Source organism: Zeus faber (genome assembly GCF_960531495.2).
Source record: "Zeus faber genome assembly, chromosome: 19".
NCBI classification, from domain to species: domain Eukaryota; kingdom Metazoa; phylum Chordata; class Actinopteri; order Zeiformes; family Zeidae; genus Zeus; species Zeus faber.
Genome location: NC_137206.1, coordinates 24,588,546 through 24,612,623, shown reverse-complemented (window position 1 = coordinate 24,612,623; position 24,078 = coordinate 24,588,546). Strand labels below are relative to the sequence as shown.

Below are 24,078 nucleotides of genomic sequence, written 5' to 3'. Positions count from 1 at the left end.
CTCTCCCGGTTACAGTGAATCTGCCAGCTTGTGTTTCAGGACGACCGGCGCCAAAATATCTCTTCAAGCGAGGCCAAAGATCAAGAGAACAATTCCAAGTCGGGGAGTCGCTCTCTCGCTCTCTTTCTCCGACGTCAGGAACTACTTCTTCCTTTCCTGAATGAAAGTCCTGTATCTCAAAATGAGCAAGACGGCTTCCTTTGCAATGCAGTGCAAAGAGGCGGCATCTGTTGGCAGTGCCATGTCATTGTTCGGACAGCCCATTATTCCAAAACCCCAATAGTCCGAAAAAGGTCCCATCAGACATGGATGACACCCTCACCCTAGACTTAATCATTTCTGACATTATATCTAAACTTAACCATCTCTAACATTATACCTAAACTTAACCATCTCTATCATTATACCTAAACTTAACCATCTCTAACATTATACCTAAACCAACCATCTCATACATTATATCTAAACTTAACCATCTCTAACATTATACCTAAACTTAACCATCTCTATCATTATACCTAAACTTAACCATCTCTAACATTATACCTAAACCTAACCATCTCATACATTATACCTAAACTTAACCATCTCATACATTATACATAAACTTAACCATCTCATACATTATACCTGAACTTAACCATCTCTGACATTATATGGAAACTAACCCATCTCTAACCTTATTCCTAAACTTAACCATCTCTAACATTATAAGTAAACTTAACCATCATCACATTATACATAAATTTAACCATCTCTAACATCATAGGTAAAGGTAATCATCTCTAACATTCTACCTAAACTTAACCATCTCTAACATGAACGCACGGCATACGCAGCCTCGATGTCTTGGACTGAGGAGTAAAAAAACATATCATATTGGCGCGGGGGGGGTGATCCACGACTCGAGGCAGATCTATTTGCATGCAATTCGGTGGGATTTAGATTTTTTTGTCCAACAAGAGGAGTCGGTTTCCAGCTCAAAGTGGAAATCAACCACCGCGCGATCGCATAGCCATTGGAGACGGAAAATAATAGAAGGATTATGCACGGTGCTCCATTACAGACGGCAAGAAAATAAGCTCTGAATTTCCTCCCAGATCAAGCGGCTCTTGCTGCCCGCCGCTGTCCCTCTGCATCTCTACCAGGGAAGACAATAGAATTAGTGCGTGCGCGGAAATGAGACAGACGAAATTTCCACAAGGCGGCCGGTTTGTTTTCCCTCTATTTCCCCCAAAGATATAGAGCCCATTTTAGTCAGCGGCAAACACTGTCCACCATTGTCGGATTCAATCCCTGCACGATTCCAAACCTTTATAGTCCCGCAACGGAAATTTAATTTGTCCGACTAATTTGTCCGACAGGATGTACAAAGATGGATTTGATAAGGTGCGACCAGATCACCAGTGCGATTATATAGACGAAAAAGTGATGGGAGTCCTGCATAGCCGAATGCAAAGGATGCATGCCGCTCTCTGTATATAACAATAATAATAATAATATTAATAATAATAATAACCTTTATCAACCTCTACTCACTAGTCTGAGCTGTGAGAGGAACCAGAAGTGGGAGAGCGTGAGTGGGTGGACAGCACTGTCTGTATGATTAAAGCCCAGAAACTTCAATGCCTGAGCCACTACAGTAAGCCACAGTGGCTCTACTCGACCAATAAAAATCAACAGAAACAAACAGAAACTAATGGAAATCAACAGAAACCAACAGAAATCAACATAAACCAACATATTGTAAACCAATATAAACCAACATAAACCAGCAGAAACCAATAGAAACCAACTCAAAGTGCTTTGCATTAATTTAAGGCAATCAAAGAGTAACAATAAAAAAGGCGAACAAGCGATATGCATTTCATAAAAAAGGTAAATAATATACACATTTTCAGATTTGCAGTCATCAATTTAGACCATGAATCTCATCGAACGATATCTATTGAATTTTTGGTCATACATACAATATTATCGACTTCAGGTTTGTGCTTTAAGCCCCTTTCCCACATGGAATCCATAACATAGCTGGATAAAAAATATCTGACAGAGGTGTAGGTAGTCATTCATACATTGGCCTCCTTTATGGAAAAGTTCCGTATGGAGTCTGTTCCCATATTACACAACCGTTATGGATACAGTACATAATGTGTGAGGGTTAGTACCTAATGTCCAGTGTAGATGGGATTGTCTGGACAATCTGTTGGCAATGGACATACAATTTCAATCGTTTTTTTTTCTGGCTCTCAGAGACCAGCGCTTCGCTTCCCGTCTCCCTATGGCCCCCCCGGACGGACTCGGTTCCCTCCGCCTACGGAGGGAGGACAGAGCCTCCGTCCCCGGACACAATAACCCTAAACCCGATGTTATTAAATCAGTGTGATCATTTTCAACATGTCCTACGCTCTCTGCCTCCGTAGAAGGAAGGTTCTCTACCCGTTCTACCTCTCCCTGTCCGCTTGCTGCCCTCCCGCTCCACGCGACGCTGCAGCTGGTGGGCAAGCCAAGCGCTTGTACAATATTTGTACAAAATAAATATTTGTAAAAACCCACTATTTCATAGAAATGCAATGTTATTGCTTCCATTCACACACACTTCCATTCACAGCCGTACCGGCGTTTTCCCAGTAATGATACTGGGTCAAGAGTGAGGAACTTTACGGAACGCTTTTATGGAACATCGACACCGGCTCCTTTTCCCACATGACGCCAATATGGAACATTGCCAGTGTATTTACGGCTTTCAGTGCAGGTGGGAAAGGGCCTTTAGTTAAGTAGTTAAGGTTTATCTTCAAGTCCTATCGATGTCCAAACTTTTCTCTTCTCTCCACTTTAAATGCTATCTCAGGGTTTAGAAATAATTTCTCTTATATAAATAATTTAGCCACCAACTCATAAAGCAATTTATGAATCGGTGGCTAAATTTTTCCAATGAAATACCACTTGGAGGTCATTACGGCATATTTGGTGGTCAAGGATACTGTTTCGGCTCCTTTTTAATGGTCCCCGTAGAAGAAATAATGTATGAGACTTCTCCAAATTTTAATCAACTCCATTCACATTTTATCATGCAGCCGAGCCTGACCGTGTGTCCGTGAGCCAGGAGAGTCTTTGTGGCTCTTGGCTGGAAATCTGACTTTTAATATCTATTACTGGACCAAGCCCTGGCTCACCCACGTGGAGAGAGCAGCTCCTCAGAAATATCAACCATTCTAATGCATTAAATTTTTTCATAGTTTTCTATGAAATATGTAGCTTGTACATGGTCCAAAAATGACACAAAACAGCAAATGATTGACATAATAACAGAAGAAAGATTGAATAATCGAACGCTCTGAAAGTAGGGAATTCCAAATAACACTTTCTCAAAATTGGACCTTGTAAATATATACAATAAATGCAATTTTCTGAAAAATAGAGGTCCAACATGAGGGAAATTAATTAAATACTAAATAGTATTTCCTCCAAATGTCCATCCTTACTAATTTGCCCTTTTTAGTAAGACTGCAGCACCTCTCGGAATAGTCTTCATCTGTAGAGACAGAGTTGTCATTGAAAAAAACGGACGGGAAGCGGAAAATAAATACTGAAATAATAATTTCACTGGTAATTACGACTTCAATCCTATTTGCATTTTAATGCACTTTTGCAACATCTTTCCCTCCCCACCGCCTCTTGTGTTGCTGAATCATATCAACATAATAATATGAAAAGTTGTCATTGGCAAATGGCAAAAAAAAAGCCAAACTTTCAAAAAGCCCTGACACAAAATTAAAAGGTATTTTGCAGATGAGGCTTACAGTTTACAAAGAAGCAATGGGGAGAGAACAGAGTCAGGTTTTACTTCAAATTTTTAGTTGAGACCTGTTTCCTGATGTCTGGTTCCAGACACCCTTTGGTTGACTTCCTATATGGTGCTGTGTTCCTACACCGTGTTGACGAATCTCCAAATATGCCACCGGTGTCCAAATGGAAGCCTGTGTAAAAAAGTGGGTAATTCCAAAATAGCATCCAAGAAATGTAATGTTCAATTTTAATGGAGAGATATTCATATCTTTTAAAATTCCACTTTAATTTAACTGTTCTAAATATGACAAGCACAAGCATTAAGATAACCAGAAACCTCTCCAATGTGAGATAAAAAGTAAAACTAGACAACTTAGTCTCTCATTTTATTTAATTCTCTCAGCGAATATCTTATTTCAGTCTAAAACTCTGGCTCGGTTAATATGATGATGCATAATGATCTATGACACCTACTCTACTCATTAGTCTGAGATGTGAGAGGAACCAGGACCGTGAGAGTGCGAGTGGGTGGACAACGCTGTCTGTGTGAATAAAAGCTAGAAGGTACGCCACAGTGGCTCCACTCGACCAGCAGGAACCAATGGGAACCAAAACAAGTCCACAGAACCCAACAAAAACAATTGAAACCACTGGGGACCAATCAAAACCAATCAAAACCAAAATTAACAAACAGAAACATACTAAAACAATTGAAACCAATGGGAACCAGTGGGAACCAGTGGAAACCAATTGGAACCAAAGTAAACCCACGAAAACATTTGAAACCAACGGGAACCGATGGAAACCAACAGAAACCAATGAAAACAATTGGAACCAAAATGAACCCACAGAAACCAACATTAACCAGCAGAAACCCACAGAATTCAGCAGAAACCAATGGTTACCAAACAATACTAATGGAAACAAACAGAAAATAGCAGAAACCAACAGGAACCAACGGTAACCAAATGATACCAGTGGAAACCAACAGAAACTAGCAGAAACCTGTCCAACCAAAACTAAACCACAAACCAGAAACCAATCCGATCTCACCAACAGGAAGCGGCAGCACTCAAGGCTCCGTGCTTGGGCCCCTCCTCTTCACCATTTACATGCTCCCTCTTGGTCAGATCATACTCCACCACGGTCTATGCTTCCACACCTACGCCAATGACACCCGGCCACCATAGCTCAGCACAAAACCATCCACCCGACTACCCTCTCTGTCTCTTCTCAACTGCCTCCATGACATCAAAGTCTGGATGTCATCAACCCTGCTCAAACTCAACGATCGCAAAACCGAACTCTTGGTTGCGGCTCCCAAGGCACGGCTCAGAAAGATTTGAGATCTGCTCCTGGTTGTTGATGGCTGCTCTATCTTCTCATCCTCCAAAGTACGCAACCTGGGCGTCATCTTCGACTCAACCCTCTCATTTCACTCACACATCAAATCCATAACCAAATCTGCCTTCTTCCACCTCAGGAACATCTCCAGACTCCGCCCATCACTGTCTGAGTCAGTGGCAGAAACACCAATTCACGCTTTCATCACCTCCCGTCTCGACTACTGTAATGGAGTCCTGTCCGGGGTTCCAAGCAAAGTCCTGGACAGGCTCCAGTATGTTCAAAACTCTGCTGCTAGAGTTCTCACTCGACCAAGCCCTGGAAGCACATCACCCCCACCCTGATTCATCTCCACTGGCTCCCTGTCAAAACCCATATTTCCGACAAAACCCTACTACTAACCTAAAAATCCCTCCATGCCCTTGCACGCAGTACCTAACAGGCCTCCTCCAACCCCCCCTCCGCCCTGTCCCTGAAGCTGCAGTCCTTGGACACGGGTCTGCTCTCCACCCTCCACAGGAGGCTACGAACCTTTGGCGACAGAGCCTTCAGTGTGGCAGCCCCCACCCTCTGGAACTCTCTCCCACTGACATTCTAAATGCTCCATCCCTGGCCAACTTCAAAAATCTCCTCGAAACCTACCAGTTCAACGAGGCCTCCTGCCCCTGACCCTTTTTGGTTTCTTTTTTCTGTTCTACATTCGTGAAGAACAGTGAAGGGAGAAGGGAGACCACACAGGGGTGACACTTGGGACATTTGGGTCCCAGATGAAGTCCTTCGCCAGGTTCGGTATAGAGGGCCAAAGCAAAGGGGACTAGATAGACTCTGACTGGGAATGGGTTGGCCATCACAATTTCTATCCCTGAAAATTCTGCTCAGAGGTGGAACAGTCCGGCTTCAGAAAATAAAAGTCCTGCCAGAGTTTGTGTTCCAGCCACACTCTGACCCGATTGGTTTCACTTATGAGTTGGGCTCAAACCTCTGGGTGTTTGCTAATAAGCAAATCCACATGGCTGACCCAAAATCCCGGAGTGGAGTTTTTACTTTCTGAGTACAGATTTTCCACCTCTACTGCCCCAACAATGAGATGATCTGGTTCATGTGCAGTCCTTTAAAAAAAATGCTGCTTTGATAACCGCAGCGAGTTGGACTCAAGGCTTCTAACTTAAGATTTGATTGTAACAAAGAAAAAAAAAAAAAACCCGATGACGGCTGCGTCCTGCAGGCCTAACAGCCGGAACCAACCTCGGATCTTGGCTAAATGTCACTGGGCTGAAGAAATCCGGCTCCACTGGATGAGAGTGAAGTCGTGGGGAAAGGACTCTGGTGGTGAGCGCGTGGGAGCCTGATCGCCTTCATTTCTGGGACTGGTTGCTTCACAATGCGGTCGCCACACACACACACACACACACACACACACACACACACACACAAACACGAACACACACCACCCTTCAAATAAATATCAATGCGGTTCTCCTCTGTCCGGGCCCTGAAAACTGGCACGCAAGGGCTCTTTGGAGATGCACAATGAATTTTTAGAAACAGAGAGAAGCTACGGCTAAAGATCTTTTAATAATTAATTCTGCATCCGACAGCTTGTCATAGAAACAACAGCGTATAGCATCCCCCTGGAGCAAGCGGTGACCTTGGCTTTACCGCCTTATTTCAAATTAAATATTAATAACTTTGGCTGTGAATTAAATTAGCGTGGCGTGAGGAACACGGCAGGTTGTCAGAATGTGTGCTGGCAATGGAACCCAAATGCAGACAGAGTTTACTACTGGCTGGGGAATAGTACAGGTGAATGCAGGGAGAACGGGTAGCTGCTAGCAGAAACAGAAGCAGGACAGACTGAAAGAGCCAGGACAGGTAACACGGAAACAGGAAACACGGGATCAGGAAAGGGAGGCTAGAAGTGTGGTCGGTGATCAAAGACGATCTGGACCCAGAGGAAGGGAACAGCAGAGCTTATACATTGATCAGCCACAACATTGAAACCAGTAAAAAGTTGAAGTGAATAACATTGATCATCAGGTTCCAGTGGCACGGGTACGGGGGTATATTAGGCAGCAAGTGAACAGTCACTTCTTGAAGTTGATGTGTTGGAAGCAGGAAAAATGGGCGTGGTAAGGATCTGAGCCACTTTGAAAAGGACCAAATTGTGATGGCTAAACGACTGGGTCAGAGCATCTCCAAAACGACAGGTCTTGTGGGGTGTTCCCGGTATGCAGTGGTTAGTAGCTACCAACAGTGGTCCAAGGAAGGACAACCGGTGAACCGGCGACAGGGTCATGGATGCCCAAGGCTCACTGATGCACGTGGGGAGTGAAGTCTAGCCCGTCTGGTTCGACCCCACAGAAGAACTACTGTAGCAAAAACTGGTGAAAAAGTTAATGCTGCTATGATAGAAAGGTGTCAGAACACACACTGCATCGCAGCTTGCTGCGTATGGGAGCAGTCAGAGTGTCCATACTGACCCCAGTCAAACGCTGAAAGCACCTACAATGGACATGATGTGGTCCGATGAATAACGTTTTCTTCTACATCATGTGGATGGTCGGGGTTAGGGTCCGAACCGATGGAGCATCTGTGGGATGTGTTGGAACATTCAACATGTGTGGTCATCATCGTCTGACCAGCGATGGACACTTATCACCTGGTCCCCGGGCGCGTCCACGTATGCTGCCCACTGCTCCTGGCTGTGGCCCCAGAGGAAGGACAAGCCAGGATGGGTCAAAAGCAGAGGAGCCATTTCACCGGCCACCATCAAGCATGTGCATGTGTGTGTGTGTGCAAGCATGTGTTGTGGAGTGTCTAGTGACAATTAAAGACTGTTTCTTTCTTTCTGTTTCTGTTTCTTAACAACAAGCCTGATCCCTGGGGGCCCCACCTCACAACTTCCAGGACTTAAAGAATCTGCTGTAAACGTCTTGGTGCCAGATACTAAAGGACACCTTCAGAGGTCTTGTGGAGTCTCCACGGGTCAGAGCTGTTTTGGTGGCAGGAGGGGGAGCTACACTATATTAGGCAGGTGGTTTCAATGTTGTGGCTGATCTGTCTGTGCAGGTCCCTGACAGCTGCTGTACTTAGACTGGAGTCAGCCTGCTTGTTGACGATCATCAGCTTGTAAAACCAGAACCTGAGCGGAGCATAGACATAGAGATAGAAGGAAAGGAGGGACAGACTATAAACCACCAGAGACTCACATTCACACCAAAGCTGAAAATAAAAGGAAACCACACCCACGCGGAGCACACGGGGCACGGGGGAGCAGGTGGAGCAGGTGTGACACAGGTCCACGGATGGCAGCTTGATTATTACCTGTCGTGAATAAACACCTGGATATCACAGCAGAGGACAGACCACAGCAACAAAACAGCTCTCGTCAGCACCAGAACGGAGGTGATAAAGGAAAATACCAAAGCGAGTACAGCTCATCTCGCCGCATTTCGGGACGGTTCTGAATTTGTCTCGCAACAGCGAGCTGTGATTAGTGCCATTCAGCGGCCAGAAGAGACTTGATTACCTTCATCAACATTTTAGTTAGTCACTTGTCTCCGAGATGAATTGAAAGAAATTTAAAGAAAAAAATGACCTGCCCGAAAAATAACCCCCAATAAACGACCCAATTAACGATTTATTATTATTGTTATTATTTTTTTAATTTTTCCTCAAAGCATGTCTGGCAGATTAAAGCAATAAAAAACACTTTAAAAAAAAGTGACATTTTTTCATTCTCAACCCCCCCTGACTCATTTGCTCTTTAGTCAGGTCTTGCTCTCCATTTTAATCCCAAAATGCATTTCTCTCGCTCTTGCTCTCTCTCGCTCTCTCACTCTCTCTCTCTCTCTCTCTCTCTCTCTCTCTCTCTCTCTCTCTCTCTCTCTCTCTCTTTTTTGTCTCTTACCCAGTAATGACAATTAATCAAGCATGAAATTGACAATTGCAAGACTGTTGCCGGTGAAGAGAGGAATTCAAAAGGAGCCAGGACTCCCTCCCCCCCTCGGTCGAAGGGAGAGGACACTGTAGCCCGTCAAAAAATACCAAAAAATGCCTCTTACTCAGACGTTCCCCTCATTGTGTTTTTACTTCACACCTGAGAGGCGAGTACAGTGACACACCTTTTATCTGGGAGGAAGAGAGAGATAGAGAGAGATAGAGAGAGAGAGAGAGAGAGAGAGATAGAGAGAGGGGGGGAGGGAGAGGTAGACCCAGCCATCTTGCCCGCCGTCCTCTTCATCCATCCCGCTGCTCCCTGTTGGTGTTTTCCCTTCACCAACAGCGAATAAAACACACATTTGACAGAGGCCACCGCTGGAACCGGAAGAAAGAGAGAGAGAGTGGGATAGAAAGAGAGAGGGGGTAGAAAAAGAGAGAGGGATAGAAAGAGAGGGAGAGAGAGAAAAAGAGAGAGATAGAAAGAGAGGGAGGGTGGAAAAAGAGAGAGGTATAGAAAAAGATAAAGGTGAATAGAAAGAGAGAGAGAGAGTAGGAAAGAAAGAGAGGGGGATAGAAAGCAAGATGGGGATAGAAAAAGGGAGGGGGTGGAAAAAGAGAGATGGATAGAAAAAGAGAGAGGGATAGAAAGAGATGTTGTCCACACACCTTTGATTTATAACTGGAAATAATAGAGTGATATGAAATATTTCAACGAGAGGGATGCGATGAAAGACTTCTCTCTCTGATTGTCTGCCAGCACACACACACACACACACACACACACACACACACACACATACACACACACACACGCAGAAAGATAGATAGATAGATCTACTTTATTGATCCCAGGAGGGAAATGTCAGCATTTCAAATCAAAAACGGTCAATAATAATGATAATAATAATAATGATAATAATAATAATGATAATAATAACAACATTAATAATAATAATTATGATTATTATTATGATAAGAAGAATGATAATAATGATGATAATAATAATAATAATAATAATAATAATAATAAGAAGAAGAAGAAGAAGAAGAATAACATCATCATCATCATAATCATATTAATAATAAAATAATAATAAAATAAACCAAAAAAATCCGATCAATAAACACTTAGATAAACAATGAAAATCTAATTTTCTATTACAATAATAACCCACTGATCAACGAATACGTCTAACCCCATAACTGACAAAAACAATAGAAATAATCCTAGAAATCAACAAGGAAACCGCAAAATGTACAATAACTTCGAATGAACTACAAGTTAGGGAACAGAGAAGAGGAAGGTGATGAAGGTGGGGGGTCATTTGGTGCCAAAGTGAAGGGGAATACAAACTCTCTGGCGTGTGGTCCAAAGGGCTTTAGAAGCTATTTGCTATATGCTACTTACCTGACAAAGCCGTGATGACACCTTGATATGAATCAGGCGCCAGCAGCAGGAATCACAGTGACACTGCTGAATAATGCACAACCTGAGGCAGGTGCCAAAAAGCCATTTACTGCATCAGCCAAATGATCCTTCTTTCAAGCCCGTGTTTCTGCTTATTTGCCCTGCTTCCTTTTTCTACTTCATTCTATCTAATTACGCATCTATCTATCTATCTATCTATTTATATATCTATCTATCTATTTATCTATCTATCTATCTATCTATCTATCTATCTATCTATCTATTTATATATCTATCTATCTATTTATCTATTTATCTATCTATCTATCTATCTATCTATCTATCTATCTATCTATCTATCTATCTATCTATCTATCTATCTATCTATCTATCTATCTATCTATCTATCTATCTATCTATCTATCTATCTATCTATCTATCTATCTATCTATCTATCTATCTATCTATCTATCTGACTGTCTGTCTGTCTGTCTGTCTCTCTGTCCATCTGTCTGTCTGTCTGTCCGTCTGTCCGTCTGTCTGTCAAACAATAAAAATCTATCTATCTATCTATCTATCTATCTATCTATCTATCTATCTATCTATCTATCTATCTATCTATCTATCTATCTATCTATCTATCTATCTATCTATCTATCTATCTATCTATCTATCTATCTATCTATCTATCTATCTATCTATCTATCTATCTATCTAGATTTTCTCCAGTTTGAAGAATCTGGAGTGGTGGAAGTCACTCAGAGTAGTTAAGGACTTGTTTTCAAATGTACTTAAAGTATTAAAAGTAAAACTACCTGTTGCATCCAGTGCAAAGTGCGGTTGCACTGTTTCATGCAGATGACAGCACATGCATATATTGATTACAATTCACAAAGACAAAAGGACATAGGATATACTTTTACATTTAAAAATGTAAAGGAATATATATGAAAAAATTCAATTGGTGTTCGATATGTAGTTGAGTAAATCGCATATATATTTGTAATTTGAAAGTTTCTGAAAGTGAATATATTTTGTATGCACTGTATACAGGATGATAGATTTAACATATTTTAAACAAGTACGGATACTCTTCACCACTGAACATCTGGAAACATTTTAAAGCAGAAACACATATTCTAATCAGAATATGAATCAGAATACTAGTGATCTGTGAGACAGAGCGGTGCAGCGGCCAGTGGAGGGGGGTCTGCTGGAGTGCTGGTTCTGCGGGTGGCCACCAGGGGGCAGACTGGGCACAGCGCGCCGTGCCCGGTCCTGCGGCTGTTTGCTGGATGCAGGTGTTCGGCGCCATGTCTGCTCACCGCGGTTTAAATAAAACTTGAGCTGCACGTGGGTTAGGATTGGGCATAGGAGACTCACGTTCCACCATACACACACACACACACACACACACACACACACACACACACACACACACACACACACACACACACACACACACACACACACACACAGATAATACACACGATAGGCAAACACACATACACAAACAGAGGAAGACGTGCAGACATACATGTAGGCACGGAAACAAAAACACACACACACACACACACACACACACACACACACACACACACACACACACACACACACACACACACACACACACACAGAGACGCACACATCAGAGGGGAACAGGTGGAGCGATGCGAAGCCCCGAGGCTGCGTCCGCCCTCCGCCATGCCCGGCCTCTGTCCTCCTTCATGTTCCCTTTTTCCTCCACCCCCCCCTCCCCCCCCGCTTACCTTTCTTCCTATGGTTCTACAGTTCCTACAGTGTGTGTGTGTGTGTGTGTGTGTGTGTGTGTGTGTGTGTGTGTGTGTAAGTTGTTGTTGCAGGTTTGTGAATGCTATTGAAGTGTATGTGTTTCTGGGTATATTGAAATGTATAATCAAGCTTGTGTATGTCTGTGTGTGTGTTGTGTGTGCGTGTTTGTGTATCGTATCCATGCACATGTGTGTTTGTGTCTATTTCCATACTTTATGCAAGCTTGTGTATGTCTGTGAGTGTGTGTGACTGTTTGTTTATGTGTTTGTGTGTGTGTGTAGATAGGTATTTGTGCACGAGTTTGCATGTGTGATTGTGTGTGTGTGTGTGTGTGTGTTATTGTTTGTGTGCTTGTCCCTATGTGTGTGTGTGTATGGGTTGTATAGGTATGTGTGTTGCAAGTGTGCATACCCATGGATATATGTGTTTGTCAGATTATTGGCATTTAGTTTGTGCACGTCTGTGAGAGTGTGTGTGCGTGTGTGTATAGGTAGTATTCGTGCGGGTGTGTTGCAAGTGTCTTCGCTCATTCATATGTGTTTTGTGGGTATATTTGCATCAGTATGGAGCTTGTCCATGTCCGTGAGTGTGTGTACATGTGTGTGTGTCTGTGTTTGTGTGTGTGTAGGTAGCTTTTTATGCATGACTTTGCGTGTGTGTGTGTGTGTATGTGTGTGTGTGTGTGTTGCAAGTTTTTATTTCCATGTGTATGTGTTTGTGGGTATATTTGGTTATATGCGTGAATGTGCATGTGTGTGTTTGTTGATTTTTTGATTTGTAGATCAATTGGCGACCAGTTGCTATGCAAATAAACACAGTTGTTTGGGGGAGAAAACAAAACATTTCCAGGATCTAATCTGGAATCTTTATCCCTGATTCGTGTTTGGGATTTATCTTGTAAACGTTATGCTAATGGAGCCGTTTCGTATTGCTCCAGCATCCCCAGCGGTTTGTGTGTGTGTGTTTTTTAAATTAGATGTTGTAATTGCAATTTGGAATTCAACACGTGCACCCCTCCATTAGGATTCGGGAAGCCTACGCGCACTTCACTTGCATTGTGCCCTGAGTGACATATTCAAATGTCTCGATAGTTTTGGGAAAAATTACAATAAAAATAATGAAATTACGCTAAAAAGTGAAGATATTGAATGAAGCTGTTTCTGCGTGTTCAGACACATAAAAATTACTTTTAGGAAACATGCATATGATTTTCTTGGTAAAATCCACTGCTCGAGTGCATCCTTTGTGTCTTGAATCCTTAACAATGTAGCCTAATTGGATTTGTTTTGCAATTTTTCTTTATTACTTTTTAGCTTTATAGATAAAGTTATTTTATATTTTTTGTGAAATGGTTGAATCTACAGCCAGAGTCAGATAATCAATGAAGTGCTTCATCTTTGAGCCAAACCCAACAATACAAGAAAAGAGAAAAGATGAAAGATGAAATGGTGAGTAGGTGAAATAGTTTATACACAGTATTTACCAAACTATTTCGATATTTACAAAAATGGTTAAGAATATTTAACTTATTTCCACATTTGGATTAAGTGGATTTGCCCTGTTTACACACATATCTTTGCCATCTGGTGTTTTTCCTTTTGTGACAAATTCACGGGAAATCTGCAGGACAGACAGACAGACAGACAGACAGACAGACAGACAGAGAGACAGATAGACAGACAGACAAATAGATAGATAGATAGATAGATAGATAAGATAGAGAGAGAGACTGCTGCTGCTCTCTTCTATTTGTTGCACACTTCAGTTCAGATGTACTGTATACATACACTTCTTTGTGGATACAGATTATATATTTTTTTCTTTGGATGTACTGACTCGATTTTTGACTTGATTTCATCTATTTTTGCATGGAATATATATATATATATTTTTTTTTTGTATATCCACATTCTTATTATATCTCTATTTTTTATACTATTTTAATATATACATTGTTATATTGGAAATTTTATTGCTGCTAAAAATGTGCTGCTGCTAAAAATGGGTTCAATCTATGCAGACCACTTGCTGCCATTTGCATTTCACTGCATGCCTGTATGCGTGTGACTAATAAAAATCTTGAAATTTTGAGAGAGATAGATAGATAGATAGCTAGCTAGATAGATTGATAGATAGTTAGATAGATGTGTATTTAGATCGTGTATTTGTGTGTGCGTATTTGCATATTTGTGTGTGTGTTTGTGTGTGTGTGTGTGATGCATACCGGAGTGAGTTGTCGCTGTTCGCCCCCCCGTCCCCCCGGCAACGTGATTGACAGCTAATCCATCAATGACGGAGGCTGAGATTGCCGCTCAGCCGCCTCTGATGACTTCATACTGCACCCCTCCTGAATCCCAAATAAATATGGACGTCACAAATTGTCGTCCCTTGACAATTCACTTTGCTGGCACAACTCCAGTTCCCTCTCCAAAAGAGGGGGGGGAACTTCGATGTCTCTGAGGATTTCCCCCGACGACCCGTGTGGCTCTCTCCTAAAGCCCTCGCGAAAATATTGGAATTGAATAAGCCTTTTGCATAAAACTCCAGAGGGATTTTCTGCCATTGTTCAGTTGGTGGTCAGTGCAGCGGTAAACATTAGGATAACAGTCCTCTGCCCCTGCAAAGGGGGCTTCTTGTATGCCACACTAAAATGTCAGGCTACAGTACATCCCATGACCCAGTCTCTGGTTTAAAGCCAGCGAATAATCCAGCCTGGGGTGTAATCAGCGTGAAAGAACAATCCTGAACTCGCCGCCGAACTCAGCAAGAAAATACCCTATTGTGGTATCGGGTAGGGGGGGGGCAACACGAGACCTCTTCTGCCTCTACTTCCAAGAGCCGAAACTGGAGCTCCACCAACGCGCCTACGTACGTCCGTTCGCATGCCACGCTGCTGCTGCTGCTGCGTGAGGAAAGGGAACGGAAACAAAGCGCGAATCACCTTCTTACCGCAGCCAACGCACCAGCTTCCAACGATAAACTATTATGGCTATTTCCAGTTGACAGAGCGGCATCAATGCGGCGGAACAAGTCCAGAGTGTGAATTATTTGTGCCTGTGTGGAGAGCGGTTTTGACAGCTTACATCTAAACATATGTGCATGGCCGCGGCTGGGTTGCTTCCCAGCATGTGCAAATACCGGCGGCCGAGGAAAACATTCGCCGGCTTGGCAGCAGGGAACGGAGTCGGAGCAAGAAAGCTCAACGCTCAAGCACTACTTCCCACTCGTGACGGCTCCGTGGAAAAGTATGTCGGCTGTCTTCTTCAAAGGGCTTCAACGCCACGTAGGGGATCACACCCAGAAACCACGTGTCCATTGTACGTGTCCAAAACTCTGGGATTTGAGATCTCTCAACCATGCAGATTTGCTCATTAGTAACACCACAGACGTTCAACTAGTGGGTGAACTCATAATGAGTCAGTGCATGGGTGGAGGAAACATATGGAAGGATTTTAACTTTCTGGACATGTATTCATCCATCTCTGAAGGTTCGCCTGTTCAGCTGCTGAACCACCACACCCCTTTGCCGCCAAAAGCCACCTGTCCAACGTGGAAATCATTAGTCTGGAAACAGGCCTTGCATGGTAGTACAGGATATTCTCTGGCTTCAGGTCTATGTGGGTGATTTCCTTGGGGTGATTCCCTGTGGGTGATTCCCTGGAGAAGATTCCCTGTGGGTCATTCCCTGTGGGTGATTCCCTGTGGGTCATTCCCTGTGGGTGATTCCCAAGGGGTGGAGGTATGCTACCACAGCCAGCACATCTGCAGGGCCTAGGTGGCATCCCCCTTTTGTGAAGCGCCCCCTCCTGGCCACGACTCACTCCAAGAGCTCCCTCTCGGTGGCTGAAGCACCAAGTACAGCAGATGGACCATGTTGGTGGGACTCACCCACCCCAGCGTGGCGAGCTCCAAGGCCTCGGGACAGCCCACGTCCACCATCGTTAAAGCGAAGGACTGGCACATCGCCCTGTGCTCCACATGACTGAGCCTTACCCAGCCAATCAGGGCCTTGATATCTGATCACCTCATGTAATTTGTAATGCGTAAAATTTGTCGTGCTGGGTCCAAAATAACAATGAAAGCAAGAACAGAACAAAATATTTATTGTTGCAATTTTGGGGCCTAAAAATGGGCCAGAAAAGGTATATCAACACCCAGTCGTAACTCCTGCCTGGGTTTACACCAGCCCGCTGTAACAGGGGGGTGAAACTTGGCTCCGTATTTGGCGACGTTGTCCTGGTGTCCATCCGTTAGAAAAGCTTGGCAGCGCCCGCTCACATCCCGTTGGCAAAGTGAAAACTATGTCCCGGCTTGAGCAACACCTCCACGTTCCTTTGACCGAGCGCTCCGATCGATCGGCCGACGTTAACATGAACGTTTTAGCTTTTCCCGGGCATCCCGGGCGGCACCTTTGAGGTCTCACCGCCCATTACTCAAACGCACCCGGGCACGGCGCCGGGAAGGGACGGATTGATGCATCGTGCGTAATTGCACGGCGGTGGCTCTGATACTATTAACGTTTCCGCGGCTTCCATGTCAGTGGGTGCTTGATCGAGGGGAAAACACACGGATCCAGAAACATTTTGGTGGAAACAGTTGATCAAAGTGCGTGTTCTGTTGCTGCTCTGTGTGTGACAGAGATTAGTTGGCAGTGTGAGAGGAACCTTCTTCAAATATACGAGACGACAGATCGTCCTTCAGCCCCACCAGAGCGATTTTGGAGATTTTTTGGTGAGGTTGTAAACCAGAATCTGAACAAGAAATCAACAAAATAACCACCTTAAAGTGGGAATGCGTGAAATTATTTTGTAAAAAACTTTTATGACATTTATTGCATATTTATCTGATGTGTGTATTTATATATGACATATTTAGGAAATTTCCACAGCCTCAAGTGACTGAGAAAAAAATCCAAATCAATTGCGCAGAGATCTTATGGATTCCCACTTTACTATATGTACTGTATATGACCAATTTGAATATTGGCATTGTTGATATTATTAAATCCCTGTAATTCTCTCTCTCTCTCTCTCTCTCTCTCTCTCTCTCTCTCTCACACTCTTTCATATACTGCAGTCCTTGTCAGACAGTGTCTGGATGTTCAGTTCTTTCATGTCCTCATGTTCTTTTAAGTCCACCGTATGTTATGGAATTTAAAACCGCACGGTTTCACATTTCGGTGTAATTTAATTCACGATATTCGCTGTATTCATTGACCGTGCAAGTTGATTACACGGTTTACTTGTTAATAATTTCACGTCATTTCATCCCATAAAACATTCATCTGAGCACCTGTGTGTGAGTGTGCGCCTGTGTGTGTGTGTGTGTGTGTGAGTGTGCGAGTGTGTGTGTGTGTGTGTGTGAGTGTGTGAGTGTGCGAGTGTGCTACTGTGAGTATATATCGACAATACACACTCGCACGTGTGTATTGTCGATCGTTTAGGACGAAGGTTTTGTAGTTTCTTTATCGTTCTCTATCTAGCTTGGCATTTCACGATGTCTGCAGAGAAGACAGGTGGAGGCGAGTGTGGTTGGATCACAAAGTCACCACAGGTAGCACACACTCACCACAAAGATACACACACTTCCTTGCAGGAACACACACACACACACACACACACACACACACACACACACACACACACACACACACACACACACACACACACACACACACACACACACACACACACACACACACACACACACACACACACTCACTTAGACTCATGTATGTCACCATCCTTTTCCATTTCCACCAAAGCTTTCCTGCTGCAAAACCACAGCTGAGGAACATTATGTACAACCTGTGAATAATAATATTTTGGGCGGTGAGTAACTACTCACAAAAGTTATGGATATTGGGCTTTCGGGTGAAATTTCAGGATGAACCTAAAATGCACTATAACCTTTACAGGTGAACTTAATTTGACCAACTGTTCAATGTTTCAGTACTTTTTGCACAACTTGCTGTTCTCTAACAAGGAGCTGAACGGCAAAATTCAGGTGTTTGATCCATGAATCGACCAATACATTTCCTGGTTCAATTAGAATTGGTATTTAAACAGTTCTCTTCATCATGCTGTTCACATTTTGACATCACGAGACCAAGACGACGCCTAACAATTGATCAACAGTACCTCACCATTGTGAGGCTTCAAACAGGATGTTCTCAGAGGGAAGTGGCCACTGAGCTTAGAGTGTCACAGAGTGTCATCAGCAGCTTGCAACAGAGATACAGAGACTGGAAGAGTCACAGAAAGGCATAGAAGTGGACGTCCTTTGGCCACATCCCACACTGATGATTGTTTCAATGTGAACAGTGCCCCGTGGAACCGGATGATGAATGCCACTCAACTCCAGGCGCATTTAAGGGAGGTGAGGGGCACCCAAGTGTCATGTCAGACCATTCAAAACCATTTACATTGGCGTGGTCTACGTGCTAGACGACCTGCGAGGGTACCTGACCACACCACCAGGCACAGGCATCATCGTCTTGCACGGGCCAGGGAGCATTTACGCCAGAAGAGGGCCCAGTGGCCTCAGTGCTGTTCTCTGATGAAAGTCGATTCACGCTGAGCAGAAATGATGGTCGCCAATGATGTTGGAGACGTCAAGGAGAGCACTATGCATCAGCCACTGTTGGTGGTGGTGGTGTTACAGTGTGGGCAGGTGTGTCTAGTCAATACAGAACTGCCCTACACTTTGTGAATAGTACAGTGACAAGCCCATACTACCTGAATAACATCATTAATCCAGTCATTGTGCCCCTGCATAAACAACACAGGCCTCATTTCATCTTCATGGACAACAATGCTGCAGCTCATCGAGGTCGCATCATTAGGGAACGGCTGCTGGAGACTGGGGCACCTCAAATGGAGTGGCCTGCACTTTCTCCAGACCTGAATCCCACAGAAAACCTATGGGATCAGCTGAGTCGCCGTGTAGAGGCTCGTAACTCTGTGCCCCAGAACCTCAATGACCTGAGAGCCCCACCGCTGTTGTTGGCTTTTGTTTCAATAAATTGTTTGAGATGAGGAAGTCACCATTGCATGCTTCTGCTTAAATGTCGTACTTTCATGATATATCACTGTAGCGTGAACTTTTTACATTTTCCATAAATTTCACCCGAAAGCCAAATATCCCTAACTTTTTGTGAGTAGTGTATATAAATACATATATATATATATATGCACCACCTGCCTCCAACGTAACATCTCCATTACTGAATGTTTGTGAAAAAATAAGAATGAGTGGTAAATTGCCGTTGCTTTCGTAGGAAACAAAATCAAACAAAACCACATCAGTTCACAGCATGGATCACGTTTACAGCGTATTTATTATTGATATATTTTTTTCATCACGACACGTCAGGTGAGTCGACGCTGTTGTTCGCTTCCTCGGAAATGTAACAAAGGTTTTTTGAGCTGGATGCCTTGTGTGACATGTGACTTTTTGTTATTTCTTCACACATTTCTGTAGCTGCTGAGTTAGGGTTTGGGTTCAGGGAATAGTCACAGGTTCAAATCCCTGAACCATGAAGTGCTTTTAATAGGACATGGTTTAGAACAGTTATGTGGGTTACAATATGGATATAGACACCTAAATACATGAAGAAAATCATTTTATTTAACTTATTTGATCAATAAAATAAATGATTATTATATAAATCATTATATAAACATATAAATTATTATTATTATAATAAATTATAAAATCTATTTCCAGAAAGCAAAGCATGCTCTATGAATTGAAATTGAAAATATTTCCATCCCATATACATTTTTTAAAATAATAATAATTATTGAATAAATAAAATAAATAAACAATAATCAACCAGGTTGCAGCAGCAAACAGTCATAAAATTGTGGGATCTGATCCAGGTCAACACCAATATGACCAGTCTCCTGGTGAGTTTGGACAGAGAGAGAGAGAGCGAGAGAGAGAGAGAGAGAGAGCGAGAGGAAAGAGAGAGAGAAGGACAGGGAGGGGAAGAAAGAAAGGAGGAGGGAAGGAAAGAACAGCGCATCAGAGAGAGATGGATGGACAACGTGATCGAGCGAGCAAACAATCCCAGGGCAAGTGAGAGAGAGAAAATGAGAACGATATTGAGAATCCCCCCTTCCTCCTTCACCTCCTCCTCCTCCACCTCCCCCTCCACCCCTCCTCCACACGGCCTCCCGCCCCCGTACACTGACAACACCAACAGACGGGCGGGGGATGTGCGTCCCCTCAGCGGCGAGGTGGTAAATGGCCCTTCAGAGGCGCTCCTCGGGGAAGTCAGCAGTTCAACGCTATCGAGCTGCTATCTGATTACTAAAAGGTCTGTCCCGGGTTATAAATGGGGCCCGGAAACATGTGTGGTGCAGCGCGGTGTCGGTAGCACTGTCGCTAGCGGGTGTTGGTAGCGCTAGTGTTAGCGGTAGCGTGGCGGGGGCCTTGGGAGTAGAAAGCCATTACACTCGGCGGTGAATCAGATTAGGCCGGAGCAGCGGTCACAGCACAGCTGCCACTTGCCAGTCAGTTCATTACTGCTGCTGCTGCTGTTGGTGCTGGGGGTTATTGGTGTTAGGGGTGGGGGTGGGGGTGAGATACCCGGACGTGGAGCGCGGTGGATTCGACGGGAGCAGAATGGGAAAACTAACAGAAGGGTTCAAGATTTCAAGATTCAAGATTCAAGATTTTTATTTGTCACATACATATACATACTTCCATACATATATGCAGTGAAATGTAATGCAACGCACCCGGTGATAGCGCACAAGAAGTCCTAGGAAAAAGTACAAAAATAAAATAAAATAAAAAGTAGAAAATTCCTTTCTAATAGACCGACTAACTGACTCCTAAAACGTAATACAGTAAGTGGAATACTTATAGAATAAGATAAAAAATATATAGAATAAAATACAATAAAAAATAAATTGAAATAAAATGGAATAGGTTGAAGGAATATGGCTATGTATATACAGATATGTGCATTTAAAGTGGCATGTGAATTAAAGTGGCATGTGAATGTGAATAGTGTGAGGTAGTGTTTGGGATAATACAGCACAGTAGAGAGTTGTTGTGATGTTGCGTTGTCTCTGCGGTTAAACAGCGAAGGAAGGCGCGATGCTAAACCGGGCTTTACACTGAATACGACAAACGACATCAACGACTCCAATGGAAGTCGGATTGGTTTTCTTAAGGAGAATCTGAAACCGCATGAGAAACGCTCTGCCGCTCTGACATTTCCACATAGGACCGAAGGTTGTGATGCATTGAAAACGTTCAATCTCTCGGCTCTTTCACTCTTCCTCGCAGATTTCAGACCTGACACTTTGAGCGAACGCTGCTGTGGAGTCTGACGAGCCGGAACCCCTTCTGTGCGCTATCTTCGAACGGTGAATGAAACAAGTTTCCAGCTTTTCTTTCATTCAGTGAAAATGATAAAATGTACAGCTGAGAAAACTACAAGACGCCAGAAATCTTCAGACAGTCGGATAGTTTGTGGAATTCACTGTAATAGCAGCATTCAGCTGTAATTGCTCCATGAGTGGCAACTGGCTGAAGCTGTTCTGTCAATAATGGATAATTTGAAAATATTCGGAATCCTATCGCTCACGTTTTGATTCCCAACGACCAGAAATAAGGTTTAGTTTAAAAGATACCAGAGTTCCTTTAACTAAGTAGGCTTGTTCCAGGAAAGTATGGATGTCCAAACTGGAATAATTGTCAGTCGGTTCGTTCGTTAGTTGGTAAATGATGCCCTCTACCTCACCATCAACCATGTTTAGTGCCCATTGGCAAGGCACTTTCCCTTCAGCTGTTTGGTGCCCAACAGTAGTGGATGAGGTCCGTCCACCCCGGAGCAAGAGAGATATTGGATGCTTAGTCAGCTCCGTTCTGTTTGATTTATGAAGCGCGTACTTCCTCTGTCCGGCACCAAAAGTACAGATGTTTACAGGAACAAGTCAGATGAGCGGTGACACAACAGAGGGAACGATAGATGGAACGCAGCGCGGCCGATGAAGCGTCTAATCGCCCGCCACCCGCCTCCCGCCTGCCACGCCCGGCGCTCCGGGGAAGGGAGCCAAAGTCCTAAAGACCAGGCGGACGCATCGTTCCGCCATTTTAATTTGGTAAATAAATGACGGGGGTGTATTGCCTCTCTCACCCTGCAAAGACGTCCATTCACATTTACACAAATCTGGGGTGAGCGATGGAAGGTTAATAGCAATTTTCCTGTCGGGTTGGGACAAAGGATTTGAAATTCTTTCGGCACATGCATGAGGTGTCGCTCAACCTGCTGACATAGCCAACACTCACGAGAAAAAAACAGGGAAAGAAAGAGACAGAGAGAGGGCGGAGAGAGAGAGAGAGAGAGAGAGTGGGGGGGGGGAGTCGTCCACCGGGCTTCCTGTGCGCACCAGATAAGGAGATGTTTCTGGAGAGGGCCGCCGTAGACTGATAAAGCAGCGCCGGCCTCATTGATCAATTTCTCCGATGCGTCTGTTTGCGTCCGAGCCCGTTGCCGCCTCTTTCATCTCCCGCTCGCCCCTTTATCCGCCCGCTTAATTAAAGCCGTGGCCAGCACTCGGCAAACGCGGCGGCGGCGGCCGTGTAGCGTGGTGTTGTTGGTTTTCCTTCACGAAAGATAGCAGACGCCTTTGGCGCCCGTGCGAGGCAGGCTATTACAAGCCGTGGACGGACAAGGGACCTGAGGGTTTAACTCGGTGTGTTTATTTATTCGTTCGGTTGTCCACCGATCGATCTATCCACCCCCCCGACGCTACAAAGGTCATCCGCTTAAAGAAAATCAACAAGAAAATAATCATCAATTGAAGATTGATCATTTAGTGAAAAAAATCGACTATTCCGCTCCCTGGCCCAGAGTTTCCGTTAGAAAAAAATTGGTGCCGGTCAACGTGTCCTGGAATATTTCAATTTCCCAGACAAATAGGAGAGATTCTGGTCAAATATTTTCTGTGTGTATTGAACTTAAAAACAATTGATAAGCAGGCCATATAGAGAATGACATCATCAAGGCATGTAGATGTATAATATTTTTTATTGAATATTCAAAATAAAATAAGTCCCAACAGTAAACACCATTTTAAAAATAACAAAATAAAAATTACGATTATTATGACTTCAAATCAAATAATTTCTGTTTGTGAACAATAAGTAACAAGTGCAGCTGCTTGAATTAACATTTCACTTAAATCATTTTTTTAATTAAATTAAAAAAATATATATATATATATGGCAACTAGGTCTAAATAAATAATAAAGTTTGTGGTGTTGAGGTCTTGGTCGGGACGTCCCTTCGACATATTTTACACAATGAATATTTACCGTCTGTTGTGGGTCGATATAGATTAAATATCCAAAAAAACGATAAACTATGGATGTATGTGTCCCTGTTGTCAACCATACATCATCTTTCTGTTTCTCTTCTGAGTTTTGGATGTTGCTCTCTGTCTCCGCTCCGTGTGTACTGTGTTTCTATATCAATGTGATTGGTCAGATTTGAAAGGTCAGCTTTAGATTGTCCAAACTGATTGGCTTTCCGTTGCAACATGCCGAGTGCGGAAATGAACAGATCTGCGGAGTTATTTATGGAAATGATCTAGTCTACTTTATTTCGACATCGAGGAAAAAATATGGCGATAATTATTGTTAGCGTTTTATCGTCCAGCACTAATTCAAATTGTGTGTTGAGGGATTTATTTTCACCGGACATTATGACCGGAGAGATTCAAATATGTTGGACTTCAACAGATTTTCCCAGTCAAAAACCACCGATTACCAGATAATGGAAA

At 43.4% G+C, this 24,078-nt stretch overlaps 1 protein-coding gene across 1 annotated transcript in view; it reads right to left on the bottom strand.

Annotated features, from left to right (window-relative positions):
* LOC307245045 (integrin beta-1-like) overlaps positions 1-16,237 on the bottom strand; it is a gene marked incomplete at both ends in the record, with an annotated part of 32,882 nt that extends 16,645 nt beyond the window's left edge. The window contains 2 exons of the mRNA XM_080020456.1: positions 15,866-15,987; positions 16,163-16,237. Coding sequence (XP_079876582.1) covers positions 15,866-15,987; positions 16,163-16,237 — 197 coding nt within the window. The remainder of the gene's footprint in view (positions 1-15,865; positions 15,988-16,162) is intronic.
* Positions 16,238-24,078: the final 7,841 nt, after the last annotated feature.